Source organism: Lissotriton vulgaris, chromosome 2_1, assembly GCF_964263255.1.
Source record: "Lissotriton vulgaris chromosome 2_1, aLisVul1.2, whole genome shotgun sequence".
NCBI classification, from domain to species: domain Eukaryota; kingdom Metazoa; phylum Chordata; class Amphibia; order Caudata; family Salamandridae; genus Lissotriton; species Lissotriton vulgaris.
In genome coordinates, this window is record NC_141687.1 from 802,684,699 (window position 1) to 802,710,075 (window position 25,377).

Here is a 25,377-nt window from a genome sequence, read left to right on the forward strand (position 1 = left end):
ATGCAAGTTTGCAAAAATATGACAAAACAAGCTAAAGGGAGGAAGCCAACACCGGCCCTATTGACTATGCCAGGGGAGGCTCTAGGCTCATGGCGCCCCCGGGCAGGGAGCGTAGGTAGGGGGCCCCGGAAGAGGGGGTCCGGGCGGAGCGGAGCGCGGAGGACAGTGAAGAGGGGGGGGGTGTTGGTCAGGGTGTTTAGAAGTGGAACAGAGCTGGAGGCCACCAAATCCCTGCCAGGGGCCACCACGCAAATATGTATCCATCCTCAGAATATTATTATATTAAGGATATATATTGGCGTGGTGGCCCCTGGGGTTTGGTGGCCCTGTGCAGGTGCACAGCTTGGACATGCCTAAGGCCGCCCCTGACTATGCTTGTGCAGTATCTGGAATTACACCCAGCCATTCTCAAGCTGAATGTTCTGAAAGTGAATTGGGACCTTGGGTGAAAAAACAAACGCAGCTCCATGTTTGTGACAGGCATTTTACCTTATGCACTTTTGTGGCTTTTTTGTGTGCTCTGGAGCCGGCCTGTTTAAGTCTTTAGTATATTGCTGCATGCTGCCAAGCCCGTGTAAGAATGTCCACACTAGTTTCTGGGGATATAAAAACCAATGTTTTCATCCAAAGTCTTTGATTTGGTAGACCAAACAACATTGCACCCATAGGATTTGTTTCTCACTCTCTCAATAAAGAGGCCTGCTTTAAATCCCCCACTGCCTTGAATAGACTATACCTGTCCACTTCTAAAGCTTTCTGCAGCCTGTATGATCAGCCATGTAAGAACTCTGTCACAAGCAGGGCCACACCCCAGGCTCTCTTTTTAGGTTTCGCCTATTATCATTCGCTTGCGAATGTAATAGGCGAGAATTCAAGTGCTCGATCGACTCGTCAAACCACTGCAGTTTTTCCACAGTGCATGTGAGTCACGTGACCACAAAAGCGGGTCACGTGACCACACAAGCACACGCATCTCCCTAATCCGCCTGCCACACTTCTCCTCCCCTCGCTCACATTCCCGCCCCCCCACCAGGCTCTCCCACCCCCATCCGGCTTCCCTCCACGCACATAAAACATCTGCTGTGCCTTTAGTCACACCGAAGTCACGTTTTTAAACAACGCTTTCTTCTAACTAATTACAGGTTTGCAAAATATTTGATATCACCATCGCTGACACGATTAACAGAAAACATTCCTGTGAGACCTAGTTCTGTAATAAAAAAAGTCAGCAATTATTCCACTGGATGTCACTGCCCCATATCCTGCTCCGATGTACTCTAGGGGGTGATGTCACGCACACTTTATTATAATTATAATGCTCACGTTTCAGCCCTAGACACAGCTGTCTGATATACGGTGTGACGTCACTGCAGTAGCAGAACAACTAGCTTCCATTGAACGGGATGCACAGAACCCTGCACCCCCTCCCCCTTGTATCCCGTGCATAGGGTATCGGTGGTTACCAGCACCCCAAACTGAAACTCAGCAACACATGCACCCAGACCCTCTCTTCAACAAGGCACTCACATCTTCAGCGGGAGGCAGTGGAAGGACAATTCATTCATCTTGACCAGCAAGGTGGCCTTAGCCTGACTTGGCAAGGCCTGTTAAGATGGAAACGTCCTGTTCAGATAGTGTTCCATCGTGTTTGTTTCAGTTTCACTGTTTTGTGCATACCTTGTTTTCCAAATAAACACATGGGGTCTGGTTCGAGGCAGGCTCCATTATTTTGCCAACATTCATGCTTCTCTGTCATGTGCTGGTTCTCTGTTTGATCAGAGCCTCTGACAGGAATACAGTACAAAGTGTATGCCAAAATATGTCTTCTACGACCGACCACAAAAAGGAGTCGTGCGAAGTTGGAGCTATTGGTTTTGTAAATGACATTTTATATTTATATATCGTTATTGGCATTGTCAATAACAATATATAAATATAAAATGTCATTTACAAAACCAATAGCTCCAACTTTCCAAATGCGAAACCTATTGGCAACGCCAGTGCTTGTTGTTTTTGTTACTTAAACTAGCAAGCACCCAGTTATATTTGTTTATTTGAAGAAATCTTGCAGCACCTCTGTTGTATTTGATTGGCCATTCTAAGGTGAGTAGCAGCCCATGGGTAACATGCTGACCACTAGTTCTACCACCCTCATCGTAATGGTGTTTTTCATTTCAGTGCTGTTATGTCACTCGGCACCTGTAAGTAGTAATTCCAGACTGCACACTCTGTGCAGTGCTTCCGATGGATGCCTGACTGCATTTAAAAGAAGCAGCACCCACTTACTGCCGTGGGTCTATGAAGGCATTTTAGTCCTTTGATTATCCACCTCGCTCTCTCCTCACTTCTCTGGTCCTCTGCTTGGCATGTATGGTACCATTTGTTGTACAAAAAATATCTCACGTAGAGAACCTTGGTGATGTGTAAATAGATATCTAAAGCATTTATTTTATGAGTGCCTTTATATGCATTTATCATTTCACAATGTAAAATAGTGAGTTACCTAAATAGGTGTAGTATCCCATCCCTAGCCTTCGATCTGAGGTGGCTGTAAATTGTGGTTGCTAAAAATGCCCAGAGGAAATTTTTACTCAGCGTTTCTGCATGTTTGAAAGGGACTCAAGTTTCTGTCTTCCAGACTGGTAAAACAGTGTATTTTTCCCCTTTGTGACATGTTTTGCCCACACAAATTTCTCCACTAGTAATACCTGTTGTAATTTGTATGAGAAAAAACCTGGGTAAATATGCAGTTCGATTTCAGATTTATCCCGGCACTCTGCATGAGGCTGAAAGTTGTCAACTGATTCTTAATGTGCACCATTGCCTTGGATGTGTTTTCATACCGAAAAGTACTCCCATTTTCAGCCAACTCATTATTGAAATGTAGTCTTCTTTCTTTAATTACTGCAGGCAAGGTGCCTTTCATTCAGGTAGGAAATCAGGTGGTCTCAGAGCTTGGTCCCATCGTCCAGTTTGTAAAAGCAAAGGTAAGAAAATACTTGATCTGTGATGTCATACTGTTATTGTTTTTTAAAAATAATGTATTACCAAAGGCAGCCTTATATGCTTGAAGAAAAGTTTTATTGTACTCCTGTGTCTCTTCATAATTCCCTATCCTATATGATAGTAAGAATATAATGATTGCTTTTCCATTAAACTTTTTTTCTCCTTGTACTTCATACTACAACACACTGAAGAAATGTCTGAGGGACTCATGGTTGGTGCATAGACAACATAAACAAAATGTTATCTTGTGTTGAGTTAATGTTCTCTTTTTAAAAATGGGAGGTCCAAATTGTTGTATATTTCGCCGATAAGTCATCCACAAAAGTTTCTTCACCATTTGGCTTGGAAAGTCCTTTGTTTAATTTCTCATCATGTCCAGCCACAAGAGACTTTGAAGTGTTTTTGTCATGCGAGTTCAGGTTGAAAATTCGTGCTCCGAGGAAGCAGAGGAATTTATTTGAAAAGTTATGAAATATAGGTTGGCACTCATTAGATGCTTTCTGTTCTAATGGATGCTTTGTTTCATGACCAGTTTAAAACTTCCAATAAACCTGTGTTTAGCTGGATTCTTAGAGACGTATGCCTGTTTGATAATTAGTTTTCACATTAAAATTGTTTAATCTTCATGCCAAAGTGTGATTACCTTAAAGTGGTAGGAGATACTTGGTTGATAGGAAACCGAAACCACAAGAGCTTAAAACAGGGTACTGGAGTTCTGGACTTTTTGGTTCCGTCCAGAGGTGTCAGGGAACAACACCCAAAGACCCCGGAGTTCCACCTGCCTTGGTGCGCAAATGAACAGAAACACGGGCTTCTCGATGGTGGCGTCAAAGACCAAAGGTTTATTACTGCAGGGACACAGAAGTCACAGAAACTACGCATGGGCAGTATCTAGGAGCCTGTTCAAATTGTACAAAGAGGGTTGCTCCTTATATACTAAATTTTGGCCTTCAGGCAAATTCTTCACATGTTGGTACATTCCCAAAACCTTTGTGTCATAAACAATAAATATTTGGCGTACACAGGAACCGTTGATAAAAAAACTGATACTAAACATCTACGAAGAGGGGTTCCCACTAGTTCATCACAATCCCTTGTCAATATTGTATTCAAGAGCCGGACCGCCTCATCGTAAATTTCGTTACCTCCCCCTAATAAAGATTCAGAAAGAAAGGAACGGAGCCAGGTGTGGAAGATAGAAAAGCGGGATAAGAGATGTTTGTGGGTTGTAAATGGGCAAGGCTACCGGCTTCGGCCGCCTAATCATGATCGGGACACTGGACACGAGAACCAGTTCAGTTGGGCTGGCCCCGGGCAGAGGAGGCAGCCTTTGTCGAGTCATGTAGCTACAGCGTGATCTGGTTTAAGGTGCACGTGTCAAGAAAGAGGTGAATCTCCGGCTAAGGCTACGTGTCCTTAATCGAAATGAAGTGATCAGAGGTTATTGCGTATGTGAGGGCAAGAAACACAAAATGGCTGCCATGCTCTAAGATGGATGCCGTGGGTAGATCAGAAATGTGTTCATAACAGGAGTACTCTTGCTCGTATCGTAGCGAAAACACCAGGATATGCTAAATGGATCATTTGCGGTTCGCTGATACCAATATTATGTATTTCCGACAACATTGAAAACACGGGTTCAAATCGTCACGGAACCTCAGACCCTCCTTTTGCCCTACATAGGCAATAACTCAGTCTATGTCAGAATCTAGTTCTATGCTCATCAGGTCAGTGACATGCTGTTGTATCATCATCCTTTCTCGTGCCTTTTCTCCAAACGCAGGTGGTTTCCTAAAACAGATTGCAGCACAAAGACTACACAGGGCTGGACCACACTGGATAATCAGGCAGCATGAGAAGAGGAATACTAAGATGACACCAATGACCATTAGAACCTTCCATTTCCACGCTGAGATCAGAGTCCAAAACCACTCCATGAAGGACCAGTTTCCTTCGTCTACGTGTATAGAGTCGGAAATCTTGTGTAGCTTAGAGATCGCCTCATAGACTGTTGGAGCATTATTGGGAATAAAGACACAGCAGCTCGATTGGATCATTCTACATACCCCACCTCGATCTGCAAGTATAACGTCTAGAACCATACGGTTCTGCAACGTCATGAGTCTATCCGCCTGAAGCTCAGCTGTCAAATTGCTAAGGGCACCAGCAGTTTCGGTAATAGTAGATTCAACTACCCGTGTTAGCTGACGTATGTTTCTACTATTGGCCATAGGCCCCCAGAACGGAAGGAAGCCTTTGAAGAAGTCTCCAGCTTCCTGACCAGCGGTATCTTCCTTGCTGAAGACACCTCTCGCTACTCTGGTTCTGTGGTAGTCAGATGAAGCAGTGTATGTTGGAGGCAACAATCGAGCAATATAACATGAACCTGAAAAGTCAGCAGGTAACCATGTATAAGCTCTGTCTCGACAGATGAAGTAGGTACCCCTAGCAGTAAGGAAAGCAGGGGAAGAGTTGGCCGGAAACACATAAGTCTCTACGCACTCACTCCTCCCTAGCTGAGCTCTCGGATTTCTCCCATTACCTTGCAAACAGACCTGACCTCGGTGAGGTACGACCCAGATTGGAGTTGAGCTTTTACGCTTGCTTTCTCCCAAACTAAGACGATACTCTGAAGAATTCCAACTTAAATATACTCGCAATTCGTCTCTAGGGTATGAAGAAGTGTTATTGACGTCCTTGATCATGTCAATAATTCCCTGGACTAAGGCTTTGTTGGCAGAGTTATATTTAGTGGAACGTGGTGGACGCGGAGGATAGGTTTCAAGGGCATAAGCAAAGATGGTTTGAAGGGCCTGAAATGATCCATTGTAGCTGAAAGGCAAAACCAGATAGGGAATGCCTTTATCCATAGTGTGGGGTATTAAGCCACACACCCAGCAGTCTGTAGTGTTAACTACTAGTTGGTGTTGATGCAAGAGCTGTACAAAAGTGTTATTAATGAATTCTGAACGTCGGGCTTGCTCATGTTCAGGAAACGAATGAAAAGAGTGTATAGAGGAAACAGTAGAAGTAACAGGATTAAGGGGAGGTACTGTAGTTACTGGCACATAAATCAAACTTATACCGAAAACGATTCCACCCACCAACGTTATCAAAACAATTAAAAATGTAATGGCACATTGCATCAAAAAGCATTTGCTGTGAAGAATTCTGTAAAGTCTGTTTCTGCGAACATAAATCACATTTTCTCGTTGCAGCGCAGGAAGCTCCATCTTCTACAATCCGCTCGCGACCACTGATGATGTGTACGTAGATGAAAATGCCTCTATCAGCCCTGGGAGTTCCCAGAACTAACAGAAAGATCGACCTTGTGTCAGACCCCCGCAGATTCAACTAGGCACACAGCCACGACCCTACGGCTACCCAGACGGCAAGGCAATTTCAAAAACAATAAAACAATAGCAAACTTCCTGGCTGAAGGCAAAAGGTCAATATATCAAAATATCACAATATGCAGTTGCCTGCTTTATTTGTCCATTTTACGGTTTCGTAAATTATATCTTTGCTTCGCAGGTACTGTTTGATCGGCAAATAGCGTATCACTGGTAGCTGTTGCAGTGTTTAAGTTCGCAGATGACAGAGTTTTTTCTGATGCAGGAGACAAATGTTCAGAGTTCAAAGGAGTCTTTTCAGGAGGAGAGTCAGATTTCGGAGTGTCAGTAATCAATTCGGCATCGCTGAAAGGGATGAATTTTGGCGTGCGTTCAGACTCGGAGGCACCAATTCCCTTCTTCACCCAATCGTCGTAAGGAAGTGGCAAAGGAACACGCTTAACATGGGATGCGTGCACCCAATGCTTGCGTCCAGCTACACGAACTGCTGTCCTCGTTGCAAGCAGGACCTGGAAGGGGCCGATGTATCTGGGCTGAAGATTCTTCGTCCTCGCGAAGTTCCTGATAACCACTTGATCTCCGGGTTTCAGTTGATGCCCTGGACTCTCCGGAGGCTTTGGTAAAGCATCGAAAACCTGTTGGTGAATAAGACTCAATTTAGCAGTCAAGTCGTAAAGGTAGTCTATTAACATAGGATATTCTAGAGAACAAAACTCCTTAGGCCTCGGCACACCCCAAATATTTGCCGGGCGGCCAAACACTATCTCATACGGGCTAAGCCCCACTCTAGAATGTACAGTTGCTCTCGTTGATAACAAAGCCAAAGGAAGTGCGTCTGGCCAGGCTAAACCTGTGGATGCTTGTATTTTAGCTAGTTTCAGTTTGAGGGTGCCATTGTAACCCTCCACTAAACCAGCAGACTGGGGATGGTTCGCACTGTGGAATTTTTGTTTCAGACCTAGGCCGGCACACACACTCTGCATAACTTTCCCTATAAACTCACTTCCGTTATCTGACCATACAATCCGTGGCATACCGAATCTAGGGAAATATTCTTTGAGAAGAATTTTGGCAGTTGATAGGGCAGTGTTGTCCTTTAGTGGGTATGCTTCGATCCACCTGGAAAAAGCACAGACTACCACCAGGACATATTTCAAATTATTACAGCGATCCATGTGAATGAAGTCTAACTGAATCACTTCAAAGGGGCAGGAAGGAGGAGCGAAGTGACCAGCAGGAGTTGGAGTTCCCTTGCCAGGATTATGCATCAGGCATACCATACAATTTTTCACCACTCTCTCTGCACACTTACTGATCCCATCATTCTTCCAGACCGGAGCCAACATCTTACAGATTCCTTTAGAACTTATATGCGCTACTCCATGCGCCATTGTCACCACTGCAAGCACATACGCATCAGGCAACATCCAACGCTGCTGTTCTGTCAAATCAATCCAACACCCATTCGAATCCAATTTGCCCGTACTCTCTCTCCATACACGTTTCTCTTCCTCAGTTGCCTCTTTCTGAATCTCTTTCACACTTTCCATTGTATCCTCACACATTCCAGATTCAGCAATCCATCTTGCAGACGTAGCAACATACATTCTGCTCATCATGTCTCTAGCTGTCTGTTTAGCGGTTTCATCAGCAAAAGCATTTCCACGACCAACATCATCCGTGATTGCTTTATGAGCACTGCACTTCACAATCGCAACTTCAATCGGCAAGGTTAGAGATTCCAACAAGTCGTTAACTAGCTGACCATGTTGAATCTTAGTCCCATGGGACGTAATGAAACCTCTTTCTCTCCACAAACGGCCAAAACTATGGGCCACGCCAAATGCGTACTGACTATCTGTAAAGACATTCACTCTCTTTCCCTTAGCTAAAACACACGCTCTGGTTAAAGCTATTAATTCTGCAGCTTGGGCGGAATTCTGATTCACTCTTGCAGTCTCCACAATCGTCTTCAAAGTCGTTACTGCGTAAGCAGCAGTCACATCACCATTCTCCAATTTAAAACATGACCCATCCACATACAATGTGCCATCTGGATCTGATAATGGAGTATCCTTTAAGTCAATACTTCCTTTTGTCTCTTCCTCCGTTCTAAAGCAACAATCATGTGGTTCGGAATCGCTCGACTCTTGATTAGCCGGCAACAATGTTGCTGGATTCAATACATTACATCTTTTGATCTGAATATGACTCGCTAGTAATGTCAGCTCGTAACCAGATAGTCTCGCACTGGTAAGGTGTTGTGTCTTCGTTCGATTCATGAGTGTATCCACCGCATGAGGAACCATGACCACTAGCATGTTGTTCATCACCAAACCAGCAGATTGTCGAATGGAAGCCGCAGCTGCCGCTGTAGCTCTCAAACAACTAGGTAATGCTCTGGCTACCGGATCCAATGTTGATGAGAAATACGCACAAGGGCGTTGTTTATCACCAAACTTCTGTGTCAGAACACTCAACGCACAACCTTCTCTCTCGTGAACGTAGAGCGTGAATGGCTTGCTGTAATCGGGTGTACCCAATACAGGAGCTGAACACAGTGCTTTTTGTAACTCAGAAAAACTCTCCTGACATTCATCAGACCATGGCACCGGACTCGGAACATTTTTCCCAGTCAAAGCTACCAATGGCTTTGCTAAAAGAGAAAAATTTGGGATCCACTGCCTACAGTAAGAGGTAATACCTAGAAAGGCACGTACTTCTCTCTGTGTGCGAGGAACACTCATCTGCGTAATTGCTTTTATTCTCTCTGGGGTCAACTTCCTTCCCTCCATTGACAAGAGATGACCTAGGTAGGTCACTTCTTGGCAGCAGTATTGCATTTTTGAAGGTGATACCTTGTGATTCAAATTAGACAAGTGATGCAATAACGAAACCGTAGCTGCTTTGCAAGTTTCCTTGTCATCGGCAGCCACTAGAAGATCATCTACATACTGCACTAGAGCAGAACCTTGAGGAAGGACAAAGGAATCTAACTGACCCTTTAATGCTTGACTGTAAATAGATGGGCTCTCACAGTAGCCCTGTGGAGCGCGTTTAAATCTGAAACTGCGACCTCCTAGACAGAAGCCGAAAATATCTCTGCTTTCCTCCGCTATCGGAATGCTGAAAAAGGCATTCTTCAAGTCGATGACTGAGAACCAAGTAGCTGTAGCAGGAATCAATGTTAACAAGGCAGTAATGTCTGGAACCACAGGAAACTGCGGGACCACAATCTTATTGACTTCTCTGAGGTCGATGACAAACCTATACACTGGAGGCTTTGTAGGATCAGTTCGTTTCAAAATCGGTAATACAGGACTATTACAAACATTTCCTCTAGTTTCTTCAACCACACCTTTCTTAATCAAATCTTGCACAATCAATAAAAGTGCACGTTCACCTTCACTAGATATTTTGTATTGCGGAATTCTTGGAAATTTCACATTTGCTTTCAAAGTTACTACATATGGTGGTATTTCTAAAAGGCCTACATCATTAGGACCAGTCGCCCAAAGAGAATCAGGGAGTGAACGCAGCTCTGGCGGGAGTGCATCCATTGACAAGTACATCGGAGAGGTGATTCTTTTACCCAATGTAAGCTGTACCCCTTCCGGAGAACAGTACAATGTCGCATATAGTCGTTTTAACAAGTCTAAACCAAGCAGATTTTCATTACAACCTGACGTCAAAATCAGGGGTGCTTTCAATTGACACGGTCCAACAGAAATAGACAAAGGGCCAGATATGGGGTTGTAAACAGGGGCGCCTGAAAAACCTACAGAAACATTTGTTGAGCCAGACAAAGGTGCGCCAGGGAGTTTCGCATGAATGATAGAACTTTTTGCGGCACCAGTATCCAACAGAAACGGTTCGACTACACCTGATGTTGCTACTGCGACATAAGGCCCACTCTGATCCACTGGAACTGATACTACTCCCTCTCTCTGTCCATGGCTGTCCTAGTACCCATTTTGCTGAAATCCCTCATCCACTTCACAATAGTCTTCAACAAGATATTGTTGAGATCTATTTTGCTGGGTAGACTGTCCATTTCGCTGATCAAAGTGATTGGAAGGACGATCATTCGTCTGTGGAGGCATAGCACCTCGCCCTCGACCTCTAGAATTCTGCACAAAACCACCACGACCTTTCTGAGCTGCTGCTGCATTATTTTGCGCTAAGATCGGACATTCATTCTTGTAATGACCCTCTTTCTTACAATACGCACACTGGTTCCATTGATATTGAGGCCTCGTTGAACTATAATCTGTCCTTTGATATGAATTCTGTTGCGTGTTAGTCTGATTTGTGCGAGGCGGATACGCCTGTTGCAAAAGAACTTTAGTCTTTAAATCTTTCGTTTTCTTGTCTGATTTCTCTTTTTCCTCTTTATCCCTATTTTCGTAATACTGTGCAGTTGCAAGTATTTGCGCAGTTGTAGAAACAGCCCACGCACTCTCTGAATCCTTTAATTTATTGCATAACTCAGGTAACAAATTATGCACAAATTTATCAACAAACAGTCTCTGTCCTCCTTCCGTGCTCATATCCTGACCACTATGATCTACAAAAGTCTCTTCGAACCTCGTGAAGAAGTCGGAGACACTTTCGTCTTTCTTTTGCCTGCATGCGGATAACTTATCCCAATTAACACGCAATGCGGGCATCAGAGTCTTCATTAAGTCTATTATCCTACCTGGAAGATTAGCAATTAGGGGTTCAGGTTTTGCACCACCCGTTTGCTGACCATCCGCTGCAGTGATAGCTGCCCAATCACCACCTAAGGCAACTTGATGATCCTCTCTACAAATTTTAGCCCACACTGGTTGAGGAACTACATTTCCAAATAACATATCAATGTCTGCTAAGTTCATTATACAAGCCTCAACTGTCTGTGTTAATTCCTTGTAATATCCAGCAGGATTCTTACGCGGATCTGGCAAAGCCTGTTTCACTGCTAGCACTTCGGCTCGCTTCCACGGAATGTGTATCCACACCCTTTGGAATTGCGCTGGAGCAGCTACAATACCATTAGGAGCATCCGCTTGCACAGCTTCGCGCCAAATCGGAGGAACCTCCCTCATTGGATATTGGCGACTCAGCTTCGTCTTACCTTTGTCTAAATCTCTCGGTGAACGAAGAGATGGATCATTTCTAAAACTTAAGATCAGTTCCATCGCTTCTTCTATATTTTCACCTACTATCATACCAGCAGCAAACTCTTTCTGAACCTTAATTAAGTCTTCTAAATTCGATTCAACATCATCTTCTTCTATCTCCTCACGTAACAACGAACACATCTGATCAAAGACATACCGTTGCGTTGGTTCCTTCCACTGCATAAATGTTTCTAGCACATCTCTCGTACTATATCTCCTACTCTTCGAAATCCATCTGAGAGCCGTGGAATCTAAAATTCCCCGTTCCTCAGTGCTTGGATGCTGACTACGTCTCTGAACAGAGTCAGAAGTAGGAGTCTTAATTAGACTTTTATAGAAAGGAGACAGCATATTAGACACAGAATCAGTGATTCTTCGACGAACAGAAAGTGGAGTTAACACACTCGCAGACGTAGAGAACACAGTAGAAGTAGGAACAGATAGCGGAACAGTAGGAGTGTCGAGAAAAATAGTTTGCGGAACAGTAGGTGTAAGCGAGACAGATACAGGTATAGAAGTCGGCAACCCAGGAAGAGGAGGAGCCGTAGGAACATTCACATTAACCACAGGAGGTACAGGAGCTTGACTCTGAGGGGCAGGAGCAGGAATACCAGGTTGTCCAGCAACAGGCAATTGAACATTTGGTACAAGTGGAGCCGTAGCACCTTGTGCATACGGTGGAGGTGACCGTAACAGATAAGACAACAGAGGATCGTTTTCGGGGTCCTCTAGTATCTTAGCTGTTTTCGATGGCAAGGCAGGATAGCACTTGTCGATCGCTAAATTATGCTCTCTAATGGCCACCTCTATGGCCTTCTCACACTCATTATCTTGCAACTGTTTAGTTGCTTGCTCTAGAGTCAACTCTTCTTTCTCTTTCTGTTCTTTCTTTAACCTCTTCATTTCTCTCTGTTTGGATTCTTTTCGCCAGTAACGGAAAGAATCAAACATTGCCGGCCGGGCTTTCTTCCTAAACAATTTCGCTTCTAAATTGTCAAGAATTTCGGGTTCAAAACTACCATGCAGTGGCCAACTAAGGACACCGTCTTTCTCAGTGTAGCGGACCCACACCTCATTATAAGATATAGGACCCACACCATGTTTACAGTATAAATCATATAGGGGAGTCCCAATCGGAGGAACCAGACATGAGTCCTCCAATCGTGAATCACTGTTGCAACCGAAACAAGACAACATACAATTTCTCCGACTTACCATTTTTCAGTCCGGAACACAAAACAAACAAAACACGAAACAAATATGTGCACCTGAACCAAGAACTTTTAGGCCTACCAAAACGAACTAATGTATCGATACCCAAACTGAACCAAATAGATTATCGTAACTAGAGCAACCAATGATAATCTTACGAAACCAAACCAAACCAAGAACCAAAAAGGATTTTAACAACCCTCACGAAGTAACCCACTAGCTAGCAACCACTAAATACTTAACTGAGGCACTGAAGACGTCACCAAGGAGAAACCTGTCACGTTTCGCTGTACTAAGGGCTGCACCTCGGGTCCAAGACAGGGCGACGGTCAAGGCAATGGCCCACTGCAGCCGTCCTGAACGGGAACCCTCGTGGAAGAGAACTTCGGGCCACTTTTGCGATATGCCGGGATCGATGAAGTGGGGCGCCTCCCTCAGGAATCTTCACACAAAGCTTCTCGAACTCTTCAGGCTTTTGGACCGGTACCGAATGACGTCGCCCCACGTTGGGCGCCAATTGGAGTTCTGGACTTTTTGGTTCCGTCCAGAGGTGTCAGGGAACAACACCCAAAGACCCCGGAGTTCCACCTGCCTTGGTGCGCAAATGAACAGAAACACGGGCTTCTCGATGGTGGCGTCAAAGACCAAAGGTTTATTACTGCAGGGACACAGAAGTCACAGAAACTACGCATGGGCAGTATCTAGGAGCCTGTTCAAATTGTACAAAGAGGGTTGCTCCTTATATACTAAATTTTGGCCTTCAGGCAAATTCTTCACATGTTGGTACATTCCCAAAACCTTTGTGTCATAAACAATAAATATTTGGCGTACACAGGAACCGTTGATAAAATCTGATACTAAACATCTACGAAGAGGGGTTCCCACTAGTTCATCACAATCCCTTGTCAATATTGTATTCAAGAGCCGGACCGCCTCATCGTAAATTTCGTTACCTCCCCCTAATAAAGATTCAGAAAGAAAGGAACGGAGCCAGGTGTGGAAGATAGAAAAGCGGGATAAGAGATGTTTGTGGGTTGTAAATGGGCAAGGCTACCGGCTTCGGCCGCCTAATCATGATCGGGACACTGGACACGAGAACCAGTTCAGTTGGGCTGGCCCCGGGCAGAGGAGGCAGCCTTTGTCGAGTCATGTAGCTACAGCGTGATCTGGTTTAAGGTGCACGTGTCAAGAAAGAGGTGAATCTCCGGCTAAGGCTACGTGTCCTTAATCGAAATGAAGTGATCAGAGGTTATTGCGTATGTGAGGGCAAGAAACACAAAATGGCTGCCATGCTCTAAGATGGATGCCGTGGGTAGATCAGAAATGTGTTCATAACAGGAGTACTCTTGCTCGTATCGTAGCGAAAACACCAGGATATGCTAAATGGATCATTTGCGGTTCGCTGATACCAATATTATGTATTTCCGACAACATTGAAAACACGGGTTCAAATCGTCACGGAACCTCAGTACAAGCTGGAGGGCAAGTCCTTGCGAAAGAAGTTGTCTTTAAATATAAACCTTAGGTTGCAGCAGGTGTGGGGTACAATGTGGGCAAGCCCGTTTTAGATGTCAGAAAGCCAAGAAAGGAGTTGGCATGTTGATGGTAGAGCGGATGAGGGCAGATTGTATAAAGATGAATGGTGGCATTGAGGGGAATAAGTGTTCAGATAGAGACGTAGAAGTTATATAACATGTTGTGAGAGATACTAGGACAGGCTAGAGAGTCTCAGGGAGAATGAAGGCTACAGGTGCCTCTCCGCCCCAATGCCCAAACAAAGCTTGGATTAAGAACTCTTTTGCAGTCTCACTTAAATATATTAAACTGTCGCCCGCAGCTGAGGGTGAAGGAGGGAAGATGGGATGGGGTGAGGGTAAGATGTGATGGGGTGATGGAATGAGGGAGGAAAGTAGGAAAGGCATGGGAGCAATATACTGTGCAGACCTGTGGGAGGAAAGATGCACCAAGGGTAGGGCAGAAGCACCTGCTAAAATTGCGAAGGCTTGTTCCTAGCAATTGGTTAGTCAGGTATGACTTAATCTAGGCTCAAAACGACATTTAACATCTTTAGATGGCTGTGGGTAGGCCCTTTTGAACTGAGGAGTGGTTCGTTGGTTTCGTCATGTTTCGTATATGAGGAATATGTAAAACAATTAGCCTGTCTGGTTTGACACCAGGATTTCAGAATTTCATGTGGGCAACAGCCTGTGGAATAAGTTTGATTGAGACTGGTTCTTAATACCATCTTGTACTCTATTTGCAGGATCTAGAATTGCTGGTCAACGTTTGTTTCTTCTAAAGGATTAGCCTTTGTGAAAGATGCCTTAACAATTCTGTTCCAGTCCTCAGTCGTGTTACAATATTGACCATGCTGAAAGTAACAGTTGTCTCTTCTGCATGTTGCAAATCAAACGGCCCTGCTTTATACTCCTTACTCCAAATGAAACAAGTATTGGTTTTAACCATACTTTCTTTTCTTGGACTAGAATTCAGGCGGCCAAAAAACAGAAGATATACCATGTCTTCAGTTTGCCATACTTTACAAATACACTAACGTGGACTTCAGTTTAAATTAGCCCACACTTGTTTCTTAGATGCATAAATTCCTGATATTTCTATTGGCCAATGTTCATTTTTTGTACAGTTTACCATAGTTTGGAGATCATGGAAAGCCTTTTCATTATCAATTATTTTAGTATTATGCTCCTCATACTTCTGTTTTATAATTCCACAATTCCTTGAGCGAAGTAGTTGGATTCATTGGCAAATCGCAAAAGAATAGAGAAGCATATTTTAGCTAAAAACATGAACATAGTGAAATTTGCACAGATTTTAACAAATTTGAATCTTTGCTTTTGCCACACTAAATTTATGTCTCTAAAATTTAAGTCTCTATGGGGGCAGGAGAGATGGAAAAATGGGCCAACAATGGGAAAGTAGGGGACAGGCTACAGGACTTGATTGTACTGTTTGCTCCCTCTGATTTACCTGTTTGACTATGTACTGTTTGCTCCTCTGATTTACCTATCTGACTATGCTCCCTCGTTCCCCTTCTGTGTAAAGCGCTCTGATATCCGCAAGGATCTTGTCCGCGCTATATAAAACTTTCAAATAAATAAATAAATAAATGAGGGAAGAGTTTGTGGTTAACTGTTTACCAAAACACTAGTATCCTGGACAGAGCAGTAGTGTGTGATCTAGTGTAAAAGTTCAGAAAGGATTATGGATGATAGTGGGAAGACTCGGGCTATTAATAGAGGATTAGAACTCAGGGTACATGGTTCAAGTGATTCTAGGAAAGGTCAAAGAGGGCCACTAAACTGCATCCCATCCCCTATCCAGACTGTCTTTGGACAGACACATGATGTAGTCCATTCCTAGTAGACACAATTGCAGGGTTTTCCAGTTCACCTATTTATAGTTAGTTTCTTTTCTTTATATTAGAAGATAGTTTTTCTTCAGAATTTGAATACAGTCCAAATACAACGCTTGCCTTTCACAAAAGTGAGATTAAATACTTTTTTGGGGTTTCGCTGAGTAATATTTAAAATATTGCCGTAACTACACTTCCAAAATGGTACCATTCAATTATTCGCCTATTAAAAGTATTGGATTTGTGTGTAATAGACCTAAATAGCAAAACTAACTTCTGCAAATAATCCCTAAGACCCTCTGTAGCCCAAGATACCCTGTGCTGTGCTCTCTTAATTCAAGTTTAACTGGAATGTCTGCCTGAGGGGAAACTGGAAACAAGGCAAGGGAGAAAGAGAAAACCTCACCGGCTTGGGGGGAATAAGTCAGACATGTGAAATGAGGAATACATTGGCGTTAAGCAGTAGCAAATATTTACATTAGCAAGAAAATAAAAAATAAACAATTCACCACCATTAGGGCTGGTGGGGATGCTGAGCTTTTTAGGTAGTTAGTGATTGGTTCCAACAAAAAATATCAGCAGAAGTGGATTATAGAAAAAGCACGGAGAAACAAATAGGAATACGAAGAACAAAGTCCCTCAGACTGAAAAGACAGCAATAACAAAAATAAAAAGATGAAGTGGGCGTCAAGGTAGTGCTCATGCTATAGAAGAAGCAGGCATAGCACATCTACTCTATGCGTTTGGTGTGCTGACATGAAATATGGATACTGGCAAGCAATGTTGGGTCATGATCGTGTCACATGCAAAGCGTGAGGAGTGTGTTATGGGTATCATTTACCTTTCAAGACCAAAATTAGGGTGACATATATATATGAGCTGTTGTGCAATATGGGTAGCAGAAACAAAGTGTGTGGTCCCTCAAAACATTTTTTTTTTGCATATTATGGGGTTCCATCCAAGATGATTGAGGTACATTCTCCTGCTTTCATTCCAGATTTCCACTTATTCGTTCACTGTAGTCTTTCTTTCCAGCCTTCTGACTCTGCCTTATCTCGCTCTTTCTCCTCAGTTCTCTTCCTTCTGCCCCAGCTAAGTAGCCACTACACTTCTTCACTCCTGGTGCTTACTTCCTTTTCAGCACTTCTTTCCCTCTTTCTACTTAAGTACCCTTCTCCATACCTTAGTCCGACTCATCTCTCCCTCCTTCACACACACTCTCTTTCCTTCACCAAGATCTTCTTTCCCTTTGCACAGAAAACGATCCTTCACTTCTGCACCCCTCTTCCTTCATTCCCCAGCTTTTCTTTCTTCCCACATTCAGGTGCTGCTCCCTCTTCCAGTTTATTGACTTCATCCTATCTATTCTTCCTCTCTATTTGTTCCAAATGGTTGCCCTTTCTTTTCTCTACATCCTTTCATTGTAGCCCTTTTTCCTTCATTATCTGCAGCTCTCTTTTCCCTCCGACAGCCATACTGTATGTTTTTGGCACTTCCAGGTTCTCAGTGACCTAAATAGCGAGTGTGATTTGGAAGCCACCGTGAGACTAAGGGCCATATGTACAAAATTAAGGGTTTGCAATTTCCAAATAGCAAATTTGTAGAAATTGCTAATAAGGCTTCGCAAAATGATATGTATGTAACAGTGGATTCCACTAATATCAATTTCTACAAATTTGCAATCACAATTAGGAAATCGCAGTTTAGGAAATCGTAAAGGAAATTAGGAAAAGTTGCATTCTGGATGAAGAATGATGATGTCAGACCAGGAAGTTAAGAAATACAGGGTGCAACCACAATCCAGATGCCTAGCAAGGTGCTGGAAGGAAGGAGTGCACCTGTCTCACCACTGGCAGTGGAATACACAATGTCCAAGGAAGATGAGGACCAGGATTCTGTGGAGCAGGAAGTGCAAGGTGAAGTTCTCTGAAAAGAGTTGGAGCTTCTCACCGAAGAATGTGTAGCACATATGCACCAGCTATTTGGGAAGGCTCCATTTACTGTTCCTTAGAGCCAGAAGACCAACATATGGAACAGCATCTTTTGAGAAGGTGAACTCCCTTGGTGTCACCCAGAGGACCATACCAGAGATCAGAAAATTCTGGTATGACATAAGATCCCGTTCAGAGTAAGAGCTGTCCATCAGGATGGCTGAGGGTTGTGGCAAAGGTGGTGGACCCTTCAAACACCTTCTCCCATTCCCATGGAATCACTGATCGAGGGGACACTGGAACCAGAAAGTGTGGTGGGAGGGTCCGACATTGCCACCTCCAATGCTCCAGACACCAGCGAGGGTATGTCAACTCCCCTTTACTTACTTAACATAACATAGTGCTTGTAATTCCTCAAATAAAACATCACAGCAAACAAAACTCTATTTTGATGCTTGCTGTACCTTGGCAATGCATCATGGAAGTTGTAGTACACCAAAGTTGCATGCTGTACTGTGTGCTGATGACTATACTAACATCTTTGTATATCATAAATATATCACAAACACATTAAGCACAGTTACAACAATATTGTGAACAAGCATCAACCATTAATTCACATTTAACTATATACATGCATTTCCACATACCACACCCAGGACTTGTCAGAAACAATTGAAACTGAAGAAGCTACTGACACGTGGAAATGGAGGACATCACAATAGCAACTCTTATGCCCATTACTCCAAATACAAGGAGAGCAACCATTGCACCAAAATCAGACTTTGTGGACGGGGATGAGGGACAATCTCAAAGCAGTGGCACAACTACATCTGTGAGCAGGACACACAGACACTGTAGAGTCCAACCAGCAACAGTCCACAATGACAATGTGTCAGACAACATGGCTGACAGTTCTGCTGTGTTTGGTAGCCTGGAGAAATCCATCATCTCAGTACAGCGCCTGCAAACTAAACAAATTATGACTGTTAATAGGTATCTACAAAGCATATCAAGGTCAATGCAGCAATTGCAGAAACAGCAAGATCAATGGTTTGGTGCCACGGAGAAGGAGCAATGTCTGTAAAGACATAGGCACAAGCAGTACTTGGTTCGCTTTGATGCCTTCAAATTCAATTAATCAATTGGCATAGACATGACCATTCTTGCAAGAAGACCCGTCAACCTACAAAATGACATTGGGGACTGCTGTCAGAATGTTGCACGTGGGCTAGTACAAGTGATCACAGCCCTTGAAAACATAGAGCGACACAACTGTTGGTCCCCAACATTCTGCCACCACCGAGAGGGAAGACTGCTTTAGCATCAGTGCCACATCTATGTGAGGAGGTATGCTGTACCAGGAGTACAAGCAGAAACACATCTGGATCTGACATATCTTCTTTTCCACAGGCTGGTGTTGGCGAGAAGGGAACTAATCCTTTGTTTTGTTTGTTATTATAAACTGTGTTGCTTTGTTGAAACAATGTAAGATCCACAATGGATACAGTTGATTTAGTAGAGAAACATTATTGTCACAGCCAAAATAAAAAATGATCTTTCAGTTATGCACTATACATTACCATCATGTGTGATGTCAATTTCTTAGATATTGTAATCATTCTTACCTCAAAAATAGTTGTTGGTAATCTCTATGCATTGAGCACGTGTCTTGTCCTGCTGCAACTGTAGTGGTGGTAATTCTTCATCGGAGTCCGAATCAGACTCTATGATGATGTTGTGCATACCCTTCCTTAAGGCGATACTGTGTAGAATGGCACATTTGGTGATGATTTTACTCAGGTCTGTAGTGCTCCACCAGTTTTGTTTAGGCAGCGAAGTCTGGACTTCAGTATCCCAAAGGTCCATTCTATTATGGATCTTGTTGTCTTACGTACCCAGTTGTACTGCCTTTCCCTTCCTGTTCTTAGAGTCAAGTATGGTGTGAGCATTCAAGGACGCAAGACATATGTACTGTCTCCTTAAAGAGCATGAGAAGGATAAACCATTAGGTCACATTACACAAACAGTTCTGGGCACTGTATGCATTGAGTCAACAATTCTCTTACCAAGTAAAAACACATTGCCAAATTCACCCTGAGACAGTTGGTTATGTATTCCACTGTGTCGGCACATGAAGGAGTCTTGGGTGCTGCCTGGGAATCTGGCCACAAGGTCTGTTGTGAAGCATGAAGAGTCACACACTACCTATACATTGAGTAAGTGTGAGTTTTTCCTATGTCTGTAGATCAATACTTTTGCTGAGGGGGGGGGGGACATGTGGCAATGTGTGTGCCATCAACACAGCCAATAACACTGGGGAACTGTGCTACCCACTAAAACATGAATTTGGTTTATTGCAAACTTTGAGGATATTTGTAAAAAATATATATTGGTTAACGTTGCTAAACGTGATGTCCAGAAGCTTGCAAAGGAACCTGGAAAATGCACTTTGTGACACTCCTCTTGACACTGCTATGACCCCCTAGTAACTGTCAAAAGCTAGAAGGTTGAGACAACACAATATTTGCACATGTGATGGGATTGCATTACTTCTGAGTGTTGGGTTCTGAAGCTGAGGTTGTAAATAAGCATCTAATTCCAGAATTACCTCACTACTGAGTGAATCTGTACTTCTCATATATGTCCAAATGACCGTCACCCTAAATATCCTCTATTGTCTCCTCCTCTGACTGCCAGCCAAAATCCTTATCCTCTTCCCCAAGATGTACAGAGCCGCTAATCTGAATGAGCCAGATTGATTATCGGTGCCTTTTATACTTTGCACCTGGTTACCATCTGATACAGATTGATGGTAATTGCATTTACAAAATGGCCATTTTGCAACAATTTGCAATTAGGAAATCCTTTGTACATGGTGTTAGCGAATCGCTATTTGGAAATCCCTATTTGCGATTTCTTATTTAGCGATTTTCATACTGCGATTTCGGCTGGATAGAAATTGCATTTTGCACCACCGAAAATGCCTTTAATACATTCGAAATGGCATTTTGCATTTCCTAACGTTCTGAAATTGTGAATCGCACCTTTAGAAATTCCAAATGCCTTCATACATATCGCCCTAAATGTCTTTCTATTTAAGGTAAACTGTGACTGGAAAACTAAATTTGTCTGTGCATGGCGTTTGCAGGTAACTTTACAGCTCTTGGCTGTATTAGAAAATACTGCACAGACCTCTAATTTGCGCCCTTTTGAAATGGGTGACAAATATTTGCTCTTAAATATGCCAGCAAATTAATATCTGCAAAATAATATCAGCTCAAAGGGAGAGTCGCTAAAAAGATATACGTTGTTACATTTGGGTCTCCGACATAGATAGGTGGGAATTAATCTCCTTGATCACAGATCGGGAACTGCTGTCTTGTTGGTGTGTAGTTCACTGTTTTGTTTCGCTGTGGGGAGCTGCATTAGGGTCTATTTTTCTGAACATACTCTTTAATGCGTAGTATAAGGGGTGGATGAAAGGGGACTGCGAGGTCGTCAGAATGGCTGCAGTTCTAAAATACCAGCCGTACAGTAGAATATGTGAAAACTTGGAAGACTCACAAGGTGGACGTGCCGGTGCCATTTGCCAGTAAATGTTTGCCACTAAATTTGAAAGAGAACGGAATAGAGAAACGAATACAGTGAGCATCTCCTGTCGCGTAAAGAATGCAATTGTTGCTGTGCGTGAGTTTATCTTCAAGTTTTAAACTTTCTCTTAAATCAGCATACTGCAATGCAGCAGTGACGGCTTTTGCATTCTATACTGTCAGATATACCGTTACGGAAGCGACTACTCCTGACCCAACAATCCTACTGTCTATTTCAATATTACTGTAGTGTTCTACATTTGATTTGAGAGGCCATTGTAAATGCATTAGGTTGCAGTCGTCTGGACTGCTATTATGGTATTTAATTGGCCTTCCCAACTGTGCTGCTAAGTAGTCTTCAGAGGGTCTAAAAAGCAGTCTCCTGCCTGCTTACCAGAGTCGAAAGAGCAAACCACATCACCGTCCTCCCTTAGGGCTCTTCACGTGTTGCCAGTGAATAAAGGAGCTACATTTAAGGCCCTGTGCATCATTCACTATACAATCTGTTATCAGGATTCCACTCTCCCTTTGCATGGTTTTCTTTCAGTCCATCGGTTCTTTAATGCCAGCAAAAGAAATTGCTCGTTTTCAGCTATCTAAGGCAAGCTTTGCTTCTTTTTGATTTGGATGTAACCCGCTTGTACTCTTTTCCAGTTTCCCTTTGCAAAACTGCAGAGTAGGAAAGTGAACAAAATGTCTTTACTTTGTGGTCCACCTTATCTTATAAACCAGTGGTTACTTGTGTTATTTTTCTGGTAATCTGTAATTAGACTGGTTCATCGAGTAAGCAAAGAGGGGGTGTAGAAGGTAACCACACAACCTGTTTCTCAGCTCTCTCTCCCTCTGCAAACCAAATCGTCTGTTTTTAGGTTTTACTCTGTGCTTGCAAGATCTCTTGTAAAGAAAAAAGAAATCTTAGCACCTTAGCCGCGGCGGTTTCGCGGAGTGGGCGGGGCCGCGTCGGCCGTTGGACGTTCGCATCACCAGTGAGGTAGTGCTCGTGACGGTCGACGGCAGCAGGGAAAGGGTTAAAAGGGCCCATTACTTAACTTTACTTACCATTGGTTGGCTACCATGTCACTCTGGGTTCTATGCTTCCTTTTAGTCAGTGCTCCTCCTTGCCCACAGCTTCCTCCTGGGCTTTGCTACTTCGTCTATGCCATGGAGCTTGGAACAAGTACTGCTTCCATTGGCCAGTATCCTTCCACTGGCCACGGCTCCTGCAGGTACTATTTTTTTTCTTTTTAAATTACTTTTGCGCATGCACTCTTTGAAAGTGCCTGCATCAGCAGTTCCTTCTTCACTCCCATCCTCCTCCCACTCTCTGTGTTGTCCCTGGTTCGGCGTATCTGCATAATCTTACCCTGTTTCATATTAGCATAGCCACTTCATGTGACACTCTATGCACACACGTACACTTACACTGTCAGTTTTTGTGGTACTCAGACACACTTTGCTGCCTTTACACAAATGCACTTCATGAAACACCCAGACAGGCATTACAGCATTTACCCACTCATGTGCTTCATATTCTGTTTATTTTAAACCTTCTTGAAATGCCTAACCTTCACTAAATCTTCCTGTCTCCTCTTTTATATACAACCGTATCGAGCTCAAACCCACTCAAGTGTGTATTCCCATTTCATTCATATATCTTTGATGTTCTTGGAATGGATATGAATGTGAGGAGAGGATGTGGCATAAAGTATGTGGCCAGAGCTGCTGACTTTGGACCTGGGAAACTGGGAACGTGTACCGGTGTCGGCTCAATCAACATTCTGTGATTCTGGGCAAAGCACTTAACCTCCGTAAAAAACACGAATGTGTCCTTGTTTTGATGTAACACGCTCCGATACCTTTATGCCAAGCACGGGCTATTTAAAACTAAAAAAGTGAGTTGATGCTGGGTTTCCGGAATGTCTCTTTTCCTAGTGATATATTTTCCTGTGTACCTATTATATTTACTAGCATTCATACCAAGTATTTGACATGCAGCAACTTTTTTATATGCCACGACTATGTAATGAATAAACTAGATAAAATCATGTTGATGACTTGTTGGGCACAGCTTAGGTCTGTTTATTGTAACTTGTGAAACTTACAACCAATTTTAGGTTTGAGATCACAAACTAAAAGAACACTTAGTTAAAATTCATTATAACTCGAATGTCCGGATCTCTCTGAGCAGCATGAAATGCATACCTGCCAACCTGAAAAATAATCTCACCAAGGGAAGAGGGGCGAGGCATTGAAGGGGCGGGGCCTTTTCCATGAGTCTGAAAGGACCTGAGCTCGTCAACAGCTGGGAACCTTGAGGAGTAATTGTGACATTCTGCCTTGAAAGGATTACTGCCCTGTCAGTAGTTCAAACAGTCATGTGACACCTCCCATAAATGTTAGCATTATTGTGAAGATTGAAAGACAGAATGCCATTTGTTGCTAGGCAGGAAATGTTGAAGTGGAAGGATTATTGCCAAACTCCTCCGGAGATATTTGTTGAGGGCTTGTTTTGTGGATTACCTGTGAGTAGTATTGGGGCAGAGATCGGTCTCCGTCAGGCATGTAAAAAGATGGCAAAGTATCCCAAGAAACATATCTGACAGCCCTGAAGAGATAATTGTTGAAGAAGCAAGACTTTCTCTGCTGTGTCCTTTGAAGACTGAACTACATATTAGGGCAATAGCATTACAAGAGAGACCAAAAGGATCAAGTGACTCATCGAGAATGGAATATGCGGTGCCATTATCTCTGTAGTAAGTGGCTTTGGAAGTCAAAAGAGAATGTTGAAGAATTGAAGATGATAGACCAACAGGGCATAAAATATTGGGTTCTGTCCCACCGGGGCAGAGATTGTACTTTCTAGGCCATTGGAGTGAATATTCCAGAAATCCTGATTATCTTAGAGAAAGATGCAGAATGATTCCACAAACTGGGAGAAAAACCCTAAACATTAATTGATGGCAGACTTTTAAGAATTTGTTGAGGATACCAATGAATGGTTTCTTTTTTGGGTACATGTGTTCCTCCTTCACTGTGCATTAGTTAAAAGCCTGGTCCCAAAAAGATGCAGCTGAAGCGGTTGTGACTGGAGAGATCTGATTGTTTTAACATTGGATCCTGTAAGAAGGCAGTGATCTGCCCAGCGATCTTTCCCATCACCTGCTCTTACCAGGTGGTAAGTGCTAGTGGGGTGGCCAGTGTGAATTAGAGGGCAAAAGGGTGTTTGTCCATCTGTGGCCAATTCAGGTGTGGGCCTGGTTCAGGGGACAATTATCGGTTCCCCATCTGGTGATGAAAGAGGTGTCAGAGGCCGGTCTCTAACCCAGCACCTGCAACTCCTCATCTGCAGGTTTATCAGGTTCATATCCGTACCATCAAAACCGGATCAATGTTTCTGTTCCCAGTAATTTCAAGGTCTGAAAAAGTCAAACCACTTGTATTTGCCTCCCGACACCTATTAATGGAATCCTTACAGACGAGCGAAAAACTGGGCCGTGGATTGTGAAACCTTTGTAATAATTATGTAGCACTTTGATTGCATATAAATGGTTACATGTGTTGGTCCAGGATTGCCTCTTTTGAAAAATGTGGTAAACTGATTTTGTGCTAGATATGCTGCTTTCGTGTAAGGTAGAGAAACCTGATTTTGCTTATTCCTTTTTGTTCTCACCTTTCACGTTTGAAAAGTGGAAAGAAACTCATTTTTAGCAAGTTATTTTTATGTAAGAGCAAACCTCATTGTGCAGC

General features: G+C 43.2%; 1 protein-coding gene across 1 annotated transcript in view; it reads left to right on the forward strand.

Moving 5' to 3' along the window:
- The window catches only part of MTX2 (metaxin 2), a 418,975-nt gene that overhangs the window by 266,915 nt on the left and 126,683 nt on the right, over positions 1-25,377 (forward strand). The window contains exon 5 of the mRNA XM_086956187.1: positions 2,911-2,987. Coding sequence (XP_086812313.1) covers positions 2,911-2,987 — 77 coding nt within the window. The remainder of the gene's footprint in view (positions 1-2,910; positions 2,988-25,377) is intronic.